The sequence below is a fragment of the Condylura cristata genome, unplaced genomic scaffold (assembly GCF_000260355.1).
Source record: "Condylura cristata isolate star-nosed mole 26May11 unplaced genomic scaffold, ConCri1.0 scaffold00011, whole genome shotgun sequence".
NCBI classification, from domain to species: domain Eukaryota; kingdom Metazoa; phylum Chordata; class Mammalia; order Eulipotyphla; family Talpidae; genus Condylura; species Condylura cristata.
In genome coordinates this window covers 36405651-36423653 of record NW_004567112.1, presented here as the reverse complement: position 1 = coordinate 36423653, position 18003 = coordinate 36405651, and the positions used below count along the sequence as shown (strand labels likewise).

Genomic DNA, 18003 nt, shown 5'->3' with positions numbered 1-18003 from the left:
ATCTCAATAACCCAGTGTTCCATTGGGCTACCAGGAGAAACAAGTCCACTCACAGGCGCCCATTCCTAGGTATTTCCAGCTCAGTTTGCCCCAGACTATAAAGGAGCGACCGTGGTCAGCGTACGAGCCCCGGAGTCTCCTAACCTGCTGAACAGTCTGGGCCGGTGGTGTCCGAATTCAACAACCTGTCAATCCAGCCAAAACAAAGCGGCGCAGGCCAACGGACGGCCTAATTTTCTACGATCCCGGTGGCTAACCTAGTCGTACGCATAAAAGTCACATGGGTCACGCACGGCGCCGAAGAGCCTGCTGGGAGTCTAGTGTGCCATGGCGGCGCCCAGCCTGCGAGGTCGCCTAGCGCGGCTTGGCAACTCACAGAAACCTGTACTGAAACCCAACAAGCCTCTCATTCTAGCCAACCGCGTCGGAGAACGTCGCCGGGAGAGAGGCGGTGAGCATTCGGGGCCGTGGAGATTTCTTTGCAGAAATCAGCGGGTGGGAGGGCTGGAAATTGACTCACCGTCTTGCGATCTACCCGTTCAGAGGCGACCTGCATCACGGAGATGTCTGTGATGATGGCTTGCTGGAAACAGAATGAATTCCGTGATGACGCCTGTAGAAAAGAAATTCAGAACTTCTTCGATTGTGCTTCAAGGGCTGAGGTGACAGAGGTTCCTGGGATACCTTCTTGGGAGGAGAAAAGGGGAGGTGGGATACAAGTAATGGCTTTCTCTACTTAGTGCTAGGTGATTAAAGTCCTTCAATCTAAAGGGCTATTGTGGAGCTACTTCACCCACGCTAACATAGGATATTGAAGATATTGCCTATTTGAGTTATTTTATTTAGCTGCGCTGAGCTTTTAGCTACCAGATAAAAGCAAAGGTAATACTTGTACCCAACTTACAGAAGCTTGGAAGTGCCAAACGAAGGAATGCATGGGAAAACTACTTTGTAAAATTTAAATTGCACATCAATTAGACATCATTGTCTGCAGTGGACCTAAAGATACTGAGGGAAAAGTCATTTGTTTCCCATCATAAACCTAATTGCTATTTGGCATGGTAGCTTCAGACCATAATCATTTGTAGATCCTTATTCCTTATTGTTGCAAGGAAACTGGAAAAATGACATAGCAGATGAGTTAATATTTTAGTGTTTGGGGCATTGTAAGAACTATTGATTTAAATCAGGGAAAACTTTAGAGTTGTAATTCTTGTTTTTGTTTTGTTTCCAGGCAGCCCGAAAGATGAGATCATTCCAAGATACCATGGGAGAGTCTGGAAATTTACCCCCCAAGAAGTTGAACAAGTTATTACAGAGGTTTCCTAACAAACCACATATCAGCTGAAAAATGGAGAAGTATTTTCAATGACTGGATTATAACCTCTGAGAACTATGGAGAGAGGTTTTTTAGAGATATTTGCACTGTTTGTTTCTTTTAGAAAGGTAAAAGAGGCCAAACATTCTTCCCTCCACCCCCTTTAGAATCTTTGGAATTTAAACTTTGTCTTGAATAAAATCTTCTGAAAAGAACTTTGCCTTTTGTTGTGGATTAGGTACTCCCTTTATACTTGAGCCCTGTATAAAGGATTCTATTCTTCCCCTAGACTTTTGACAGCTCCTTACTGCAAGCAGAAGAAGAAAAATTTGTCTGCATTTGAAGTCCTTTATACCATTAAAGATATCTGAAGTCTGCCTGTACACAGATTTTTTAGGCCATTTGTATTTAGTAACTACTTATTTCATGCATAGATGCTGCAAGATTCTCCCAGAACACTCAGAAGTTCACAAACTAGTAAAGCAAAGGTATTGCAGATATATTTCATTTGGCCCATACAGTTGAAATTCACTTTTAATAGAAATAGGGAAAATTGTCATAAAAATTGACTTTTTGGATTTTTTTTTTTTAAATCAAAAGATCTGGCAATAATAAACTAGAGCTGATTACCACTTGGCTCCATTCTCTAGGGATCTTTACTCTGGGCTCTTCCAAATGGTGGAACACTGAACTGGCTATATTTTTTGTGTATCACCTCTTCCTTCTCATAAAGTTATCCACCTGTTGCTAAAGCCAATTATTTTTGTGAGTCCCTGATACTAGAAACAATTGTATAGCATTTATGTATATCCTGCTTTTAGGTATAATTGAGTTAACTTTTTCTATATACCTGACAATATTAAATGGACAGAGGGATTGGGGCAGGAGAGGGTTAAAATTTCAGTGGGATAATTATTAAAGGAGTCTTGTCTCTGGACTTCCAGCAGCTACCTCTTACCATAATCCTCATACCCCCTGAGTAGAGTCTTGGGAAAGTTGGGCTGTTTAGCTAGACGAAGCTCAGTCTTAGGCACTTTGGCCTAATGAGTTCTTAATTTAGGGTCAATAGACTCAGTAAGAGGAGTATGGTGGATGGAGAAATAATTATATCTTTACAGCTGAAACTTAACATTTTAATTAGGACTGTAGGAAATAAACTGTTGTCATTAACAATACCTACCTGAAATCATAGTGTTTTCATATATTACAGTTGGTTTCCGATATCTCTATCATTCATCACTGGCTTCAAAATTATGGTAGTTATTACATATGTTGCTGGAACTTACTGTTAAATAAAGAAATAAAACTAAGTTACAAATGTGTTTTAGTATTTTGAGAATTCTACTTCAACAATTGTTTCTTATATAATTCTTTTGTGCATTTATAAACGATGACAACATCAGGCTGCCAAAAGCTCCGTGGCACAAAAAAAGGCCAAGAACCCCTAGTCTCAAAGGCACTGCTGACAATGAGTACAACCATTTTCTGAACGTAAATGCCTTCTTTTAAGCCGGTGCTTTCCCAGCTAGAGACTTACATAAAGTTTTCTGGAATGGACTACAAATCCCAGAAGGTGATAGGGACCCAGGGCCTATCCGGAGTTAAGATAGTAACTCCACCCAAAATTTTCTGTGTTGTCTCTTGACAGCCTACGATTCCCGGCAGGCATGGCGGCTGTTTATTCCTTGGGGACATTATGGAGGCCGAGTTATGCCGGGTTCTGTAGTTGTCTTCTTTTCATGATGTTTGAGGGGTGGGTAAAAAAAAAAAAAAAAAGGCAGAAAGTGTAGCATTTAAACAAAAAGGTGTCCTACATCGCCAGCAATAGGTCCGGTTCCCGGGCGCGCGAGGGCGGAAGTGTTGTGGTCGGCGCGGCCGGAAGTTCAGATCAGCTGATGGGGGAGGCGGCGCCGCAGCCGCCTAGAGGCCCCGGCTGCCGAGCGCTTCGTCCGGGCCTTGAGTCTTGGAGACTGGCCACCATTCCTGTTCGCACCTCGCAGTTGGGCGAGGCCCGCTCTCGTCTCTCTCCCAGGCCTGAGATCCTCGGCCGGCACGGCCGCCCTGAACGCCCCGGCCACCCCCGGCCCCGGCTCGCCCCTCAGGCTCCGGGCCTCCCCTCAGTCCCCGGCCGGTGGCCCAGGCCCCGGATCCGCGGGGGGGGACCCGGCCCCAGGGGGTGCGGGCCCCATGGAGCTGATGTTCGCGGAGTGGGAGGACGGAGAACGCTTTTCATTCGAGGATTCGGATCGCTTTGAGGAGGATTCGCTCTGTTCTTTCATCTCCGAGGCCGAGAGCCTCTGCCAGAACTGGCGGGGATGGCGCAAACAGTCAGCGGGGCCCAATTCCCCCACTGGCGGCGGTGGCGGAGGTGGCAGTGGCGGTACCAGAATGCGAGGTGAGGGGGATCGGGGAAGAGGTGAGCGGGCAGGCCTGGTTAAAGAGCTGTCCCTGCTCGGGAGCTGTCCGGGAACGGGAGCTGTCCGGGACCGGGAGCTGTTCCTGTCTTAGAACGGACTTCAAGACTCGCTTTTCCGGTCTTCCTGGGGTTGCCTTCTCCACTCTGGAATGTGCGTGTGTGTGTGTGTGTGTGTGTGTGTGTGTGTGAGAGAGAGAGAGAGAGAGAGAGAGAGAGAGAGAGAGAGAGGAGAGAGTGTGAGAGAGATGTGTTTTAGGGGTGGTGAATCCTGGGTTGGATAGGATTAAGACAGAAAGTAGATCTTTTGTCATTCATTTGCCTTAGAGATGGGTTAAGGGAGAAGAATCTCCTCTGACTTGGAAATACTCGCGGAGTTCAGTCTCAGGCAAGCCAGAAAATAGAAGAGAATGTAGGTAGGGGGTGGATTGTGAAGAAGTGACCACTTGAGGTATAACAACCCCACTGATGATCTCTGTTCCCAACTGCAGCAAGAAGGGATTCCACCCAGTGGAAAGGAGGTAAACTGGCCTGTGAGAGAAAATTCCATAGTCACTTAGGTTTAGATCAGAGGTTTGGTCAGAGGTTTGGTTCCTGGTCCTAGTGAACATTTGTCAAGAAGCCAAGGCTGGGACCACTAGATTAGAACCTAAGATTTCTATCATCTGGACTTGGGGAAGAGTGTGTGTTATTGTCTCTGGAGTTTCCATATTGAAACACTGTGAGTTTTTCATCTGTGGCCTCTCAGAGAATTAATTAATGTTGTGATGAATTTTGCTTTTATTAAGAGGGATAGAGAGGAGAATGATGATAAGAGGAGCTCCAAAAGCTGGATACTCACCACATCCTTTCCCCTGCCTATCTCCTGGACTTTTTGTCCTGGGCTTCAATAGAAACTGACTTTTTTTCAGCAGATGAGAGTTTAATTTGTGATTCTATCCTGCTCATTCCAAGAGTTCTGTTTTCCAAACTCCCCTGCAGAATTTTCTAGCACTCCTTTGGGATAGAGAAAAATGCACATATGTCACTTTGTATAGGAGTGGTAGTATTCAACTTCAGCTGAAGAGGGTAGCAGATGCTCTGTGCACATGTGTGCACACACAGAGCTCATAGGCAGTTTCACTGAGGTTCTTCTTGACCTCGATAATGTTTTCATATTTGCATGTGTAGATAGTGATAGGTCTTAGAGCTTCCTCACTTTGAGGGAAGTAACTGAAATCATGGTGGTGAAGATTTTCACTATATCTTCCTGAATAGGTTAAAATGTAGGGATGCATGTAGTTTGTCCCCCACTCTATCCCCTCATCCCCTTCTTAGACTATCCTTAGTTGTCTTAAATAAGGACTTTTTTTTAAGTTTCTTTTCAATTATGATTTTCTGATCTGTCATTTAAATAGCAGTTTGGTGAGATATACATTTTGTTGTATTTAACTGTTTTTGATTAAAATAGTTTGGGAAAACTTGAGTGGTAACTCCATCCTACTCCATGTGAGTCCAGGAACAGCAGCTAGGCTCCCTTGGGAGAACCTATCCCCCAAGAACCTAGTTCCTGTCTAAGGGCTTTCATTTCAGGAAGACGGGGTTCAGGTGTGCCAAAAGAAGTGCAGCTTCCTTTGCTTCTGGAGGTCCCTCTTTTTTTTTTTTTTTTTTTTTTACATCATTTTGTACATTTTTTTTTCCCATCTCAATTGTAGTCCCTGCGGGTTTCCCATCACCAAGTCACCTGTGTTGGAGGTCCCTCTTTTAATTCTTCTAAGTGCTGGCCTATCTTCCCTCTTTAGTTGGAGAAGGAGACGTGGAATCATCTAGGGAAAAGGAAATAGCAAAAAGCAATCATAAAAGAAATGGCCAGTGGAGAGAAATTAACAATTAATATGAGTAAAGTGCTAGATATGGGGAATTAAATGCCAAGCCATGTGAGAAGGGTTTCTTGCTAGAATCCTGGAACACATCTTTTCTACACATTAGGTAGCAGGCTGTTGTTTGGGGATTGGTTAGCTTTCCTCCCCCTTAATGGAGTCTTAAAAGTTAGTGTATCCTGATAGGAGGGTCCCTTAGTTTTATATCCAGGTCTCCCCTTTATTTTATAGTGAAGGTGGGGCTCAGGATGTGCTGGAACTGGTGCCAAGTCAGCATGACTCTCTTGATTTTCCCCCACCTCAACCTTTGTTTCTAAAGATGGACTAGTGATTCCATTGGTGGAGCTGTCAGCAAAGCAGGTGGCATTTCATATCCCATTTGAAGTGGTGGAGAAAGTTTACCCCCCAGTGCCTGAGCAGCTACAGCTCCGAATTGCTTTCTGGAGCTTCCCTGAGAATGAAGAAGATATTCGGTAAGGCTAAATAAAGCTCTGATGGTAGGGTAGGGAGAGGGGTCCTGATATTCCACACTATCTGCTGGGGTTCCCACAGAACAAAGGAGATATTGTATTTGGGGCTGTGGTAAGAAGATGACGCAGAGGAGGGAGTACGTGATTTTCCCCAAGAGGGAATGACACTGGGAGAGAGTGTCCATGGCATTGTGGTCTCTGACAGGGTCTGTAGAAGGTTATTTGCTGAAACATGGTTCTGTCCTCTTCTTCATGCCAGGCTATATTCATGCCTGGCCAATGGCAGTGCTGATGAGTTTCAGCGAGGGGATCAGCTATTCCGCATGAGGGCTGTGAAGGATCCACTACAAATAGGTAAGGATCCTGTTATATCCTGTGGCACTCTGTACTACTCCCATCCCCTATGTTATGAATTAAGGACCTAATGCAAGAAATTGGAACAGGTTGTTTGAATAACTACTGAGCCAGGTTTCAGGGCAGAGACCTATGTTTTGGCAGCTTTCCCTGACCAAACCCATGTTTTTCCCCAGGATTCCACCTGAGTGCTACAGTGGTGCCACCTCAGATGGTCCCCCCCAAGGGGGCCTACAACGTGGCTGTGATGTTTGACCGCTGCCGGGTCACTTCCTGCAGCTGTACCTGTGGGGCTGGGGCCAAATGGTGCACCCATGTCGTGGCACTCTGTCTCTTCCGCATCCACAACGTGAGGCCCTCCCAATTTATTCTGGCCCTATCCTACACTCCATCCCCCCTCTCTACTGCATGTCTGGCCACAATGTGAGCCCCTTCGCTTCCCTAACTCTTACCTCTCTTACCTCTCTGATCCCAGCTCCCAGTAGCAGCAAACCTTACTCAGATTGGTCCATTTCTCTTTGTGTCTCTTTTAGGCTTCTGCAGTCTGCCTGCGTGCCCCAGTCTCAGAGTCCCTGTCCCGGTTACAGAGGGACCAGCTGCAGAAGTTTGCCCAGTACCTCATCAGTGAACTCCCTCAGCAGGTAAGTGAGATTGACACAACTCCAGCTAGTTCCAGGATAGCATATCAACCTTCCCGTTAGGCCCAGACCTCCTTGGGTCACCCATACCTTTGTCCCTTTCCCCTCAGATCCTCCCCACAGCCCAGCGTCTCCTAGATGAACTCCTGTCCTCCCAGTCAACAGCCATCAATACAGTGTGTGGAGCCCCTGGTGAGTGGTGAGCAAGAAGGGCAGTAGGAAGGAAACAGCTGGTAGTGTAGAGAGCCACTTACTGAAGGCATATCCAGGCATACCCAGGCCTCTATCTCTAGGTTACTAACTGCTTATCACCCCCAGACCCCACAGCAGGACCCTCTGCTTCGGACCAGAGTACTTGGTATTTAGATGAATCAACACTAACTGACAACATCAAAAAGACACTGCACAAGTTCTGTGGCCCCACCCCTGTGGTCTTCAGGTAAATCAAATCTCTTCATGCCTGTGTCTGTTAGAAGAGAAGGCTGTCAGCAGGTCTTTTGTCTTATTAATGACTGCATTTTCCACTTTTTACTCCTTACCAGGGCACAGTGCCTCATGCACAGTTTTTAATGAATCTATGGATGCCGATAATTTTATGTATTAAAACAGGCAGTGGTCTGTTTTTAGCTGGGTGGAGAAAGAGTTATTTTTCTTTCTTTAAGAGATCCAAAAACTGAGGCAGAGAGAGATATAGAATTTTTGTTATCGTCATCCTTTTGTCCCTACACACTGTATTTTGGGTCAAGATCCCCCCCCACACACCTTTTTTTTTAATGTATTTATGCATAGAGGAACTGGGTGTAGGCTGGAGGTGCAGGGGTTGAGAGGATTCACCAGAGATAGAATGGGAAGCAGAACAGGCAGATACACTGAAATCCACTGCTGAGTGGAGCAATAGGTACGACAAGAGAAATCTGCTATTCTATGTGGGTCACTTCCCTGGCCAGGGATCAAACTCATGCTTAGCAGTGATGGCACAGAGACTTAACTCCTAGACAACCAGGAGGCCCTCAAAGTTGCTTTTATGTCAAAGCTCTGTTGCACTTCCACTTGCTTTTTCCAGTCCCACCTTAGGGTCAATGTACACTCTACTTCTTTCACAGTGATGTGAACTCCATGTATCTGTCTTCCACGGAGCCTCCGGCTGCTGCTGAATGGCAATGTCTACTGCGCCCTCTGAGGGGCCGAGAGCCAGAGGGTGTCTGGAACCTGCTTAGCATCGTTCGGGAGATGTTCAAGCGGAGAGATAGCAATGCTGCCCCCTTGTTGGAAATCCTCACTGACCAGTGCCTCACCTATGAGCAGGTAACCCCAGAGTTGGGTAGTCCCGTTGTAGTTCATTCTCTCCCTCCTTTAAACTCATTTCCTCTTACTGACAGAGACACTGAAGAGGGCTACTCTATCTATTTTCCAAGGTATTAGGTGCATCTCAGAGACCTCTTTCTTTCCAGATAACAGGTTGGTGGTATAGCGTGCGCACCTCAGCCTCACACAGCAGTGCCAGTGGGCACACAGGCCGTAGCAACGGGCAGTCAGAGGTGGCAGCCCATGCGTGTGCCAGCATGTGTGATGAGATGGTCACACTGTGGAGGCTGGCTGTGTTGGACCCTGCACTCAGCCCCCAGCGGTAAGTTTCCCCTGATGCTCATAAAAGCACAGAGATTGGGCCAGCTCAGGACAGACCTAGCCCCATCACCTCATACACATACAGATGTACCATTCTCCTAGTGCTAGGGAAGAGGGAGGTGCTCAAGGCACCAGGGCCACCAGTGACTTATGGGTTCTTTTTCTGAGACACTTTCTTTCTTCCCTTCCCTGAATGGCACCCACTTTTCCAACCCTGAGTATTGGAGTGATTTTTGTAGATGAAGTAGTGTGCTTTGTTAAAACCTCCCCTGTCTCTCGATATACATTTCATCCTGCTCATCATTTCTTGTTGTAGAGTGTAGCCCCCCAGCAAACCCTCATCCTTTGTTCCCATAGCCGCCGGGAACTGTGTGCACAGCTACGCCAGTGGCAGCTGAAGGTGATTGAGAATGTGAAGCGGGGACAGCACAAGAAGACCCTGGAGCGGCTCTTCCCTGGTTTCCGGCCAGCAGTGGAGGCCTGCTACTTCAACTGGGAAGAAGCCTACCCACTTCCTGGTGTCACCTACAGCGGCACTGACCGGAAGCTGGCATTGTGCTGGGCCCGAGCCCTGCCTCCTCGGCCGGGTGCCTCCCGATCTGGGGGCCTGGAGGAATACCGGGAGCGGCCCCGACCTCTTCCAGCTGAACCAGCTGTGCGGCCCAAGGAGCCTGGGGCCAAGCGCAAGGGATTGGGTGAGGGGGTCCCCTCATCACAGCGGGGTCCTCGCCGCCTCTCGGCTGAGGGTGGAGATAAGGCTCTGCATAAAATGGGTCAAGGTGGGGGCAAAGCCAAGGCACTGGGTGGGGCCGGCAATGGGGGCAAAGGCTCAGCAGGCAGCGGGAGCAGGCGACGGCTGAGCAGTGAGGACAGCTCCCTGGAGCCAGATCTGGCTGAGATGAGCCTGGATGATAGCAGCTTGGCCCTGGGTGCAGAGGCCAGCACCTTTGGCAGATTCCCTGAGAGCCCGCCATCGTGTCCTCCCCCTGGTGGTTCCCGAGGCCCTTCCACCTTCCTTCCTGAATCCCCAGATACTTACGAAGAAGATGGTGGTGTGTACTTCTCAGAAGGGCCAGAGCCTCCCACAACCTCTGCTGGCCCCCCGGGCCTACTGTCTGGGGAGGTCTGTACCCGGGATGACCTCCCTTCCACAGATGAGAGTGGCAATGGGCTCCCCAAAACCAAAGAGGCAGCCCCTGCAGTTGGAGAGGATGATGATGACTACCAGGCATATTATCTGAATGCCCAGGATGGGGCTGGGGGCGAGGAAGAGAAAGCCGAGGGCGGAGCTGGGGAGGAGCATGACCTGTTTGCTGGGTTGAAGCCACTGGAACAGGAGAGCCGCATGGAGGTAAGAGGACTATGAGGGTGCTCCTTAGCCACAGCTGGGAGGGGGCCATTTGACACTATAGGGGAGTCTTAGGACTATGCATGATTGTTAGACTCCTGTGGCAGACTCCTGACTGGACTCCCTCCCCACAGTCCATTCTTTTTACTACTTTCATTTTGATTTTCCTCAAGTGTCTGATTGTGTCACTTTGGTGCTTAAAACTCTAGTGGTTTTCCATTGCTCTCAGGATAAAAATAAAGGTCCTTTGCATGAGGCTCCACTTGACCGGATCTTTATTTGCTTCTCCAACTTCATCTAGCTACTGTGTCTACTATACTACGGTCACTTGAGCCATTTGTACAGCTTGCCATACTCTCATATCTATGTTTTTTTGCATGGATGGCCTTTCTGCCTGGAATGTTCTTCCCTCACCTTACCTGGTTAGTTTCTCTTCCTTCTTCAGATCTCAAGAGATCTCAGAGATCACTTCCTCTAGGAAGTCTTCCCTGAGACTGAGACAGTCCTACTTACCTGCTCCGCTCTTGACCTTTCCCAGAAGCAACTAGCTTCACACTGGTTGGTGTATTTATGTGTTTGTTCTTCTAAGCATATCCAGGAGTATCATAAGGCCTAGCATTTAGCAAGCATTCATGGGCTATATGCTGTATGGTGTCCTGCCCCTTGAAGTTAGGGTTTAAAACCCATGAGGTGCTATGTCTTCTCTCCAGGTATTATTTGCCTGTGCTGAGGCCCTACATGCACATGGCTACAGCACTGAGGCCTCCCGCCTCACTGTGGAGCTTGCCCAGGACCTGCTAGCCAACCCACCCGACCTCAAGGTAGAGCCGCCCCCTGCGAAGGTGAGAGAGACCCCCTTCCACCTCCTTCCCCACATATCCCTAACCCTTTTCCATGCCCCGCCCCAAGTGAGAGCCTCCTTCTCTCTCCACCAAGGTGAGTCAGACTCATCTGCCTACCTCCCTGTGCTTCACTTTCTAGGGCAAGAAGAATAAGGTATCCACAAGTCGTCAGACCTGGGTGGCTACCAATACCTTAACCAAGGCGGCCTTCCTATTAACAGTGCTGAGTGAGCGTCCAGAGCACCACAATCTGGCCTTCCGAGTTGGCATGTTTGCCTTGGAGCTACAGCGACCCCCAGCTTCTACCAAAGCCTTGGAGGTCAGATGTTCTATTTGAACCTTGTACTGTAATCTCAGAGCCTTTGTACCTTCTTCTCCCTTGAGGTGTTAGAGGTTTGAGCTTTATTCTGTGCCCTCAGGTAAAGCTGGCATACCAGGGGTCTGAGGTAGCTGCTCTGCTCAAGAAGATTCCTCTGGGTCCTAGTGAGATGAGTACCATGCGGTGCCGGGCAGAGGAACTGCGGGAGGGGACACTCTGTGACTATCGGCCTGTGTTACCCCTCGTGCTGGCCAATTTCATCTTTGATGTTCTCTGTGCTCCAGGTAATATGCTTGACTCTCCTCCAGTAGGAACTGGGATAGGGGTAAACCAAGGAAAAACCAAGAGCCATAAGGTTCTAAATTTTATTTAGGACCCATCAGATAGCTTCATGAGTGAATCTGGAATGATAAATGCCTTGGATTCTATCCCTCTCATTTTTTTCTCCTTAATTTTATCTAGTGGTTTCTCCCACGGGTTCCCGACCCCCAAGTTGTAACTGGAACAATGAGATGCCTGGGGATGAGGAGTTGGGCTTTGAAGCAGCAGTTGCCGCCTTGGGTGAGTCTGTCAGTATCTTGAACACATCTTTGAGCTAAGCTTGGTCTTGAAGAGCATGAGACATGGGCCCTGTTCCAAAGGGTAATAGGAAAACCATGATGACATGTTTGAGCCAAGTAGTGCCTATGAGAATCAAGAATTTAGGGCAGGGCCCTCCCTGGTGGCGCAACAGGTTAAAGCACAGCACTATGAAGCTAGCCGTGGCCACTTCAGCACCAGTTTGATCCCCGGCCAGGGAGGTGACCCACATGGTGCAGCAGACCTCTCCTGATCCACCCGCTGCTCCCCTCAGCAGTATACTTTAGTCAGTCTGCCTGTTCTGCTCCCGACTCTGTTTCTGGTGAATCCTCTCACTGCCATGTACTTATCCAGTTCTTCTATGCATAAATAAATCCTTTTTTTTTTTTTTAGATTTATTTATTTATTCGTACAGAACTAGGATACAGGCCAGAGATGCGGAGGGTGAGAGGATTCACCAGAGACAGAGCGGGGTGCAGAACAGGCAGATCGACAAAGTACACTGCTGAGGGGAGCAGTGGGCGTGTCAGGAGAGGTCTGCCACACCATGTGGATCTCCTCCGGGGCAGGCGGGGATCGAGCTCATTCGCAAGTGACTTAAGCTTCTTCATGCTGCGCCACCAGGGAGGGCCGCATAAATAAATCTTTTAAAAAAATCAGTTATGTTCAAGATGGGGGAACAAAATAACTGAATAAAAACCAGAGTAATCAGGTCTTAATAAATACAAAGATCTCAACTTCTATGAAGTAATGGGTATACTGGGAAGGTAAAGTGGGCCAGGTTTTGAGGGTCTTAAAAAGCAGACCAGAGCTCAGCTTGGATGTAACAAACAATGGGGACATTTATAGGTGATTGGGTTCAACAAGGGATGTCTTACTCACATACCTCAGGGGAGCTCTGATCTTTTACTGTCTCTAGAGTTATGGCTGCTCTCAGTTGCCTTTCTCCTTCCCCTTCATAGGTATGAAGACAACGGTGAGCGAGGCAGAACATCCCCTCTTGTGTGAAGGCACACGTCGGGATAAGGGTGAACTTGCATTGTCATTGATGACCACATACAAGGATGACCAGGCTAAGCTCAAAAAGGTAAGAGACTGAGGTATTGGACTTTGACAAAGCAAATTTTAGCATCTTTCTTAGGGCTTTACAATAAAATAAAAAAACTACTACTCTGTCCATATGAGTGAAAAAAAAAAAAAACTCCTCAGAACAAGAGAGACTAGTAGTTTTTATAGGAGTGCTTGGATAGAGGGTAGAAGATGAAAAACAGAGCATTTGTTTATCTCAATATCAGTGTACTAAGCCCTGGAATGTTATAGAGGATACTACAGTATATAAGCCAGCCTGTCTTCAAGGTGGTTCTCTTATAACTTAGGAAGCCTTCCCGAGAAGGTAGTATTAGACTGTTACATGGAGAAAGACGGGTAATAAAATCAGGAGATTAAAGGGTATCCTGTTACCACTTTTCTGTCTTCCAGATCTTAGACAAACTTTTGGACCGAGAAAGCCAGACGCATAAACCACAGACACTGAGTTCATTCTACTCATCTAGTCGCCCAGCCACAGCCAGCCAGAGGTCTCCTTCAAAACATGGGGGTCCGTCTGCCCCAGGGGCTCTGCATCCACTGACCTCAGGCTCTGCAGGGCCTGCTCAGCCAGGGAATGTGGCAGTGGCTGGGCCAGGTCCCACTGAGGGCTTCACGGAGAAGAATGTGCCTGGTGAGGTGGGGGCATGGGGCAAGGGGATGGATGGTATGGAGCTGTGTTTGGGTCTCCTTGTATGGGCTCATTCCAACATCCTATTTTCCTCACCCAGAGACTTCCCCACATTCTCCCTGTGAGGGTCTGCCATCTGAGGCAGCCTTGACCCCAAGACCAGAAGGGAAGGTCCCTAGCCGCTTGGCACTTGGAAGTCGTGGAGGCTACAATGGACGGGGCTGGGGCTCCCCAGGACGGCCAAAGAAAAAGCACACAGGTTCGACAGTGGTGGGTTGACATGGAGGGAAGGATATTCCTGAATGTTGAAATCTGACTTCTGGAACTTCTGAGGTTGACTTGTCTTGGGGGGTGGGGTGTTAGGCATGGCCAGCATTGACAGCAGTGCCCCTGAAACAACATCGGATAGCTCCCCCACCTTAAGCCGGAGGCCCCTTCGAGGAGGCTGGGCCCCTACCTCGTGGGGTCGAGGACAAGACAGTGACAGCATCAGCAGCTCTTCCTCGGATTCCCTGGGCTCCTCGTCCTCTAGTGGAAGTCGCCGGGCCAGCGCCAGTGGAGGGGCCCGGGCAAAGACAGTCGAAGTTGGCAGGTCAGTGAACTAACCATCTCTGATCTGACGCACCTTCAGCCACATCTTAGTGTAATCCATTTGTAATTCCTCCAACATGCTCTCTTACTCTGGTCTTTCCCAGTGTAACTGGACACCCATTTCAGAGAGACCCCAACCCCATTGCCCCTTCAGGTACAAGGGCCGCCGTCCTGAGAGTCATGCTCCCCATGTACCCAATCAACCGTCAGAGGCAGCTGCACACTTCTACTTTGAGCTGGCGAAGACGGTGTTGGTCAAGGCAGGGGGCAACAGCAGCACTTCCATTTTCACACATCCATCTTCCTCAGGGGGCCACCAGGGTCCTCATCGCAACCTGCACCTTTGCGCCTTCGAGATTGGGCTTTATGCTCTTGGCCTGCACAACTTTGTTTCTCCCAACTGGCTCTCACGTACTTATTCTTCCCATGTTTCCTGGATTACAGGTAAATCCACTGTCTTGATTTGGGTCCTGGAGGGAGACTAAATTGAAGAGCTGTGGGTGGGTGGGGGAACTCTTGCTCCTTGTGGAGTTACTGATCTGATAAGAGAGATACCATTCCTACTTTGTAACTTTACCCATGCTAACCTCACTCTGCTTTTCTTTTTGCAAAGGCCAGGCAATGGAGATTGGCAGTGCAGCCCTGACCATCCTGGTAGAATGCTGGGATGGACACCTGACGCCCCCTGAAGTCGCATCCCTGGCTGACAGGGCATCAAGGGCACGAGACTCCAATATGGTGAGGGCAGCAGCGGAGCTAGCCCTAAGCTGCCTGCCTCATGCCCATGCATTGAACCCCAATGAGATCCAACGGGCCCTGGTACAGTGCAAGGAACAGGTATTTCTCTAGGCAATCTTTGGTGCAATTGGGAAGAGTGGGCAGAGGGAAAGCTGGGCCCCAGATCTGGATTCCCGCACTCAGGGAGATCACAAGCTATCCAGTTTGTCCTCATCTGGTGATACTTGACTTCTTACTTGCTTTACCTTTTAGCTCTGGGGTTATTTATTTTTGTTTTATATATAAGGAAATGGAATTTAGGAACCAAATTTAGGTTTAGAGATCTATAGTTTAGGGACCAAGATGATCACCAGCATGGAATACTGAGGGAAGGCATCCAGGACAACAGACTTGGATGGGAGGGGATGGCTAAATTAGTATGGAAATTAGGACTGTGACCCACTTGATTTCTACTGGTCAATAAGTTCAGTGCCTGTATGAAAGTATACACAGTGCCAAAATTGACTCTGAGCATTGGCCTTGACCTCTGGTGCCTCCCTGGGGACAAGCCAACACTTGAGGGAGTTAGAATGTCATCTGAAATCATTCCTGAGTTAAGTATTCCTCTCTCTTCACTCTTTGTGCTCCTCCTTTCCAGGATAATCTGATGTTGGAGAAGGCCTGCATGGCAGTGGAAGAGGCGGCTAAGGGTGGGGGCGTGTACCCTGAAGTGTTGTTTGAGGTTGCTCACCAGTGGTTCTGGCTATATGAGCAAACAGCAGGTGGCTCATCCACAGCCCGTGAAGGGGCTACAAGCTGTAGTGCCAGTGGGATCCGGGCAGCTGGGGAGGCTGGGCGGGGGCTGCCTGAGGGCAGGGGGGCCCCAGGGACTGAGCCTGTTACAGTGGCAGCAGCAGCAGTGACAGCAGCAGCCACAGTGGTGCCAGTCATCTCAGTAGGGTCTAGTTTATATCCAGGTCCAGGACTGGGGCATGGTCATTCCCCTGGCCTGCACCCCTATACTGCTCTACAGCCCCACCTGCCCTGCAGCCCTCAATACCTCACCCACCCAGCTCACCCTACCCACCCCATGCCTCATATGCCCCGGCCTGCCGTCTTCCCTGTGCCCAGCTCTGCATATCCACAGGTGAGACCAGTGTTCTGCTGGGTGGGTTGGGCTTGTGGGAGAACATTGGGCCTTCATGGGGTCAGGGGGTTGGGATGGGGTACTTTGGGAAAGTAGAGCTGTCCAACAGGTGGGGGGGCCCAGCCTAAATAAGAAATGTAGAAACCCAGGTGGCAAGAAGAGAGCTATATCCTAATATAACTTGGTATCTTCCTTCTTATCCTTTAGGGTGTGCATCCTGCATTCCTGGGGGCTCAGTACCCTTACTCAGTGACTCCCCCCTCACTTGCTGCCACTGCTGTGTCTTTCCCTGTCCCTTCCATGGCACCCATCACAGTACATCCCTACCACACAGAGCCAGGGCTTCCACTGCCCACCAGTGTGGCCTGTGAGTTGTGGGGACAGGGAACAGGTGAATGGAGGGGAGGTATGCTGGGTAGGGGAGGTGTGGAGGGAATCCTCTGTTCCTCTGTGGACTCTGTTTCTCATGCAGTGTTTATCCTACCTTCAGTGAGCAGTGTCCATCCAGCACCCACGTTTCCAGCCATCCAGGGTACCTCACTGCCTGCCCTGACCACACAGCCTAGCCCTCTGGTGAGCGGGGGTTTTCCACCACCCGAGGAGGAGACACACAGTCAGCCTGTCAACCCACACAGCCTACACCATCTGCATGCTGCCTACCGTGTTGGTGAGAGGTCCTCTTCTGTGCCCCCACCTAAAACTGCCAGAGGCTCTTGAGTGACACTCCTCTCCTATAGCTCTTGATTTGTTCGCTGTGGGGTCAGGTACCAGGTTGGGGTAGAGGGTGAAGAGGCTGCACTCCCATTACCTTCTTACCAACCCCTTTATCCCAGGAATGCTGGCGCTGGAGATGCTGGGTCGCCGGGCACACAACGATCACCCCAACAACTTCTCCCGCTCCCCCCCCTACACTGATGATGTCAAATGGTTGCTGGGGCTGGCAACAAAGCTGGGTAACACCTCCCCTCCCCAGGACCATTGCCCACCCCTTCCTGCTTCCCCCACCTTCCTATCCCAGACCTCCTTCCTAGCTCTTGCTCAGAGTTGAGGCCTTGGTCGGGTATGTGTGCGTGCGCGTTGGGGGCGGGGAGTTACCTCAGCTCCTGGGGTGGAGGGAGGCTCTCTGCCAGGCCAGAGCTGAGAGATAAAAGTTGGGTCCCTAGGGCAGAGGTGGCCACCCCCGTCTCATGCCCCTCCCCTGCCCCCCAGGAGTGAACTACGTGCACCAGTTCTGTGTGGGGGCAGCCAAGGGGGTGCTGAGCCCGTTTGTGCTGCAGGAGATCGTCATGGAGACGCTGCAGCGGCTGAGCCCCGCTCATGCCCACAACCACCTGCGTGCCCCGGCCTTCCACCAACTGGTGCAGCGCTGCCAGCAGGCGTACATGCAGGTGAGCACCCCAGATGTGGGGAGCACCTCCTGGACAGGCATGGAGCAGATCAGCATGCAAGTGAGGCTCCCTAGTTCAGTGCCTAGTGGCTCATGCTCTGCACACCTCCTCCAGTATATCCACCACCGCTTGATTCACCTGACCCCTGCCGACTACGACGACTTTGTGAATGCGATCCGCAGTGCCCGCAGCGCCTTCTGCCTGACGCCCATGGGCATGATGCAGTTCAACGACATCCTTCAGAACCTCAAGCGCAGCAAACAGACCAAGGAGCTGTGGCAGCAGGTCTCACTCGAGATGACCACCTTTTCCCCCTGAGTGTGGCCCCCCTAGGGTCCTATACTGGGACACAGGCCTGTGGTTATGGGGGTCCCTCACACAGGGGGAATGAATCTTGGCTGGACAGATCATCCCCACTCAATTCCCTGGTAGCTCAGACTGGCAGCTGCTCTTGGGCTGTAACTTGGGGCCAAGATGTCTCAGACCCTAGAAGCCTAGGGTTGGGGGAGACAGCCCTGTCTGGGAGGGGGCATTGGGTGGCCTCTGGTATTTATTTGGCATTTATAAATATATAAACTCCTTTTTTACTCTAGTCTGCCTGGGCCTTTCCCTTCTTTCCCTCCACGTGTAGATGAATCTCTAACTGGGTGATGGTGGCAGGGAAGTCTGATACTTGT

General features: G+C 49.7%; 2 protein-coding genes across 8 annotated transcripts; both read left to right on the top strand.

Annotated features, from left to right (window-relative positions):
* Positions 1–238: 238 nt before the first annotated feature.
* Positions 239–1823, top strand: CHCHD1 (coiled-coil-helix-coiled-coil-helix domain containing 1). The gene is made up of 3 exons (XM_004680765.2): positions 239–451; positions 544–662; positions 1235–1823. Exons 1-3 carry the CDS (start codon positions 328–330, stop codon positions 1346–1348), a joined length of 357 nt encoding a protein of 118 aa, XP_004680822.1. The 5' UTR covers positions 239–327; the 3' UTR covers positions 1349–1823.
* Positions 1824–3227: 1404 nt separating this feature from the next.
* ZSWIM8 (zinc finger, SWIM-type containing 8) lies at positions 3228–17921 on the top strand. 7 transcript variants are annotated; one of them, XM_012723698.1, is made up of 26 exons: positions 3228–3713; positions 5910–6063; positions 6320–6414; positions 6591–6763; positions 6948–7055; positions 7163–7244; positions 7371–7491; positions 8156–8357; positions 8504–8679; positions 9036–10029; positions 10737–10868; positions 11008–11187; positions 11288–11471; positions 11650–11748; positions 12729–12853; positions 13246–13486; positions 13584–13742; positions 13847–14075; positions 14229–14518; positions 14688–14911; positions 15450–15938; positions 16146–16329; positions 16429–16605; positions 16772–16891; positions 17216–17326; positions 17441–17918. In XM_012723698.1, the coding sequence occupies exons 1-26, from the start codon at positions 3506–3508 to the stop codon at positions 17899–17901; spliced, it is 5718 nt and encodes a 1905-aa protein (XP_012579152.1). In that variant the 5' UTR covers positions 3228–3505; the 3' UTR covers positions 17902–17918. The 7 variants fall into 7 exon arrangements, with proteins under 7 accessions (XP_012579152.1, XP_004680821.1, XP_004680820.1 ...); XM_004680764.2 differs by having other exon boundaries at positions 16146–16305; positions 17148–17326; positions 17441–17699; XM_004680763.2 differs by having other exon boundaries at positions 3243–3713; positions 17148–17326; positions 17441–17921.
* The last annotated feature ends 82 nt before the right edge of the window (positions 17922–18003 follow it).

What these genes read in the sequence shown, in the direction of transcription:
- CHCHD1 (XM_004680765.2), top strand. Translation starts at nt 328, where the DNA reads ATGGCGGCGCCCAGCCTGCGAGGTCGCCTAGCGCGGCTTGGCAACTCA. An exon ending in ACGTCGCCGGGAGAGAGGCG is followed by an intron (nt 452 to 543) that starts GTGAGCATTCGG and finishes CTACCCGTTCAG; the next exon opens with AGGCGACCTGCATCACGGAG. An exon ending in ATTGTGCTTCAAGGGCTGAG is followed by an intron (nt 663 to 1,234) that starts GTGACAGAGGTT and finishes TTTTGTTTCCAG; the next exon opens with GCAGCCCGAAAGATGAGATC.
- ZSWIM8 (XM_012723698.1), top strand. Translation starts at nt 3,506, where the DNA reads ATGGAGCTGATGTTCGCGGAGTGGGAGGACGGAGAACGCTTTTCATTC. An exon ending in GTCTCTTCCGCATCCACAAC is followed by an intron (nt 6,764 to 6,947) that starts GTGAGGCCCTCC and finishes TGTCTCTTTTAG; the next exon opens with GCTTCTGCAGTCTGCCTGCG. An exon ending in GCCAAAGAAAAAGCACACAG is followed by an intron (nt 13,743 to 13,846) that starts GTTCGACAGTGG and finishes GTGGGGTGTTAG; the next exon opens with GCATGGCCAGCATTGACAGC.